Source organism: Onychomys torridus, chromosome 4 (genome assembly GCF_903995425.1).
Source record: "Onychomys torridus chromosome 4, mOncTor1.1, whole genome shotgun sequence".
In the NCBI taxonomy this organism is placed as follows: domain Eukaryota; kingdom Metazoa; phylum Chordata; class Mammalia; order Rodentia; family Cricetidae; genus Onychomys; species Onychomys torridus.
The window spans coordinates 132,910,013-132,913,119 of record NC_050446.1 but is presented as its reverse complement, the minus strand read 5'-3'; the positions used below and the strand labels follow the sequence as shown (position 1 = coordinate 132,913,119).

Here is a 3,107-nt window from a genome sequence, read left to right as displayed (position 1 = left end):
TCATGCACAGGCGAACACAGAAAATGGACACCAACACACACTAACAACAAGCTGTCTGAGTCGAAGCAGCCGTGCCAGGCGAGGCGGGGGCGCGCACCCCGATGGCCCTAGCCCACCGCGGTCACGAACAATAGAGCCGGGGGAGCCCCGAAGGGCCCTCCCCAGCAGTTCCTGGCTCACCTCACGCCCCCGCCTGTCCAGCCTACGACCGCTGGCGCTGGCGCTGGCCTCCGGCCGGTAACGACCCTCAGTGTGGCTCGGCACCACTTTTCTCCCTGGAGGGCATATACTTCGGCCACCCGAACCCTCCAAAAATCCCCTCTTCCCCCCCACCCCAGGGCAGAGTTGGGGTCCCTCCCTGGAACTTCTAACAGGGTTTCCGGACCCCTCCTCCCGTGGTCAAGGCCCAAGCCCCACCGGAAGGGCTTGCCACCCCCTCCCCGGGTGCCCGGGGCGGCCCTACTGCCCAGTGGCAGAAGCTGCCGCATTACCTAGAAGCAGCAGGCGGTGCGTACACATGTAGTCCATCTTCTCCTCCTCCAGTTGCTTGTCGATGGCCTTGCTGCGTTTCTTGTCTGCGCGCATCCGCTCTCGCATCTCAATGGCTTCTTTGCGCATCTGTTTGCGCCTCTCCTCGAAAGGATCCTTGACCTTCCCGGGGCTGAGGGAACGGGATCTCTCGGATAGACCGAAGCAGCTTCCAAAGGCTCTGGTGAAGAAGTTGCGGATTGGGTTGCACCCGACCGAGTGGCGCCGGAGCTGGCCGGGGCGGCGGTTTCGCCGCAGAAGCCACTGGAAGCAGCCGTTGGCCCCTTCTTCCGACTCATCACTAGAGGAGTCGATCTCGCAGATGACGGACGACGCCTCCTCGTACCTGCAGCCGCTTCGGCCACGCTCATACTTGTCTGGCCAGGCAGCCGGCCTCGGCCCAGGCCGCGGAGTAGGCGGGTCAGCCACCTGGATCTCGGGGCTGGGGGGTCTAAGATGGGCTCTGCTTGGGGCAGGAGGGAATCCCCGGATAGACATGGCCCGGGCTTCAGCGATCGAGTGGCCGGCAGCAACTGCCCGGGCAGCGGAGGCTGCCCGGGCGGCGGCAGCTGCGCGGGCAGGGAGACATGCCCGGGCCGCGGGAGTCGCCGAGAGTGACCTGGCTCCCCAGACCAAAGGACCTGCATAGGCTGCCCTAGCGGCAGCTGCCCTAGCGGAGGCTGACATCGCTGGGGCGCCAGGGACTGCCCCCGCAGCTGGGTGAGCTCTGGCAGTGGGGATTGGCCGGGGAGCGGGCTCCGGAGGGGTAACAGGGGCTGCCCGGGCGGCAGGCTCCGCCGAGGTGGCAGAGACTGCCGCGACTGCGGGCTCCACCTGGATGTTGGGGGCTGCCCCGGAGGCAGACTCGGCCTTGGCGGCAGGGACTGCCTCGGAGACTGGCTCGCCTGCTGGCTCCACGGCTGGCTCCACGGCTGGCTCCACGGCTGGCTCCACGGCTGGCTCTGCGGCTGGCTCTCCGCCGCCTTCAGACTCGGCACGGGTGGTTGGGGCGACCGGGGCTGCCCCTCCGTCAGGATCTGCGCGGACAGCAGGGGCTTCTCCGAGTTCTTCGGGATCGGCTTGGAGATCCGCGGGTGTTGCTGTGGCTGGAGGAGATCCGCTGGTGGCTGCGTCAGGTTCGGTGACGGCGGCTTGGGCATCAGGTACTGGGCTGGGATCCATGGCTTCGGGCTGGATGAAGGATCCGTCTCTTCTCTCCGGAGAAGGGACTTTTCCTTCCACCGCAGCTGCGGTGGTAGGGCTTCCTTCCATCTCGGCTGCTTCTCGCTCAACTGGGGGTCTCTCTGCGCGCTCGCTCTTATCTGGGGCTCCGGAGACTTCGATGGGCGGGCCATCACTTGCGATTGGGGGGCCGTCCATATTGACAGTGGTGTCGTCGTCGACCCCAGCGGAGGCTCTGCCAATCTCAAGCAGGGGTCTGGAGATCTCCATCGGGGGGGGTGTCGCATGCGAAGTTGGGAGGAGATCTGATAGCCTCGCTGAATGGTCTGTCAATGGCGCTGTGGACCCAGAGGGGAGGCGCGTTCTCGCCGGGAGCGAGGCTGAGCGCACTCGGGACCGCGACTGACGGGAACTCGCCTCCAATGCCGATTTGTCGCATGACTCGGGGGAGCCCTGGGGGTGGGCTATCGCCCCCAAATTCTTCTCCATCGAGCCCAAATGGCACGGACTCTTCAGGTGGAGGGCCGTAGTCATCTCGGAAGCCAGCATTTGCAAATCTGAAGTTCCCGGGCTCCGCGGGAAGCGCTCTGAGGATCTCTGCTTCCGGACCTCCTTGAGCACGGATCGGGACTTGCAAGGGCGACTGGCTACCATCTTCCCGGGCAGGTTCGTTGAACTCAAATGGCATAGATTCTTCTGGTGGGGGGCTGTAGGTTCCCAGGCCTGGGCTCGCACTACTGGGGGTCCCGGGCTCCAAAAGCGCTGGGTTGAAGGTTTTGAGGCCTGCTTGGGTCCCAGATGTTCCAGGCTGCTCCAGGACGGGCCAGAAACCTCCGAGGTTGGGCTGTGTGGTCTCAAATGGCATGGCTTCCTCCGGAGGTGGGCTGTAGTCTCCACCCACTCGGACTTCCTCGAAGGCCTGGCTGAGGCCCTGGACATCAGACCTGGAGACTTCAGGGGGTCCACAGACCTCAACGCCAGTCTCGTCGGGGATGGGCTCATTGTCAGTCGGTTCGGTCTCCATTTCTTCGGCTGGGCCAGGCCCAGCACCGGGGGCAGCTGCCCCTGGGGCCTCCAAAGGTTCTTGCTCGGGCTGCTCCCCGCCTTCAGCGGGGATATTTGGTTGTCCTGGCATATTGTTGCCGTGGAGGCAGTTGCGCATGCCCATAACACGGTGGCGGTTTTTCAAAATAAATTTGGGGCCCCGTAAGACGGAGCACCCAGCCAAACTAGGGTGAAAAAGAATTTTTTTTTGAAATATTGAAGTATAGGCTGGAAAGTTCTGCAGCCTCGGTTTCCAACCGTTGTAAAGACGGATACTCAGGGGTTAAAGCCCCAAACCATGGCTGAAGTAGCTCATTTCTTGCTGATAAGAGTCTGGAGCCTTCCTAGTCACC

The 3,107-nt window shown here is 63.6% G+C and overlaps 1 protein-coding gene across 1 annotated transcript; it reads right to left on the bottom strand.

The window, feature by feature from the left end:
- Nucleotides 1–2,878, bottom strand: LOC118581992 (guanine nucleotide-binding protein G(s) subunit alpha isoforms XLas-like). Its single transcript, XM_036184405.1, is given in 4 exon segments — nucleotides 1–275; nucleotides 492–1,472; nucleotides 1,527–1,986; nucleotides 1,988–2,878. Coding segments are annotated over 4 exon segments (2,607 nt in total).
- Between the last annotated feature and the right edge of the window lie 229 nt (nucleotides 2,879–3,107).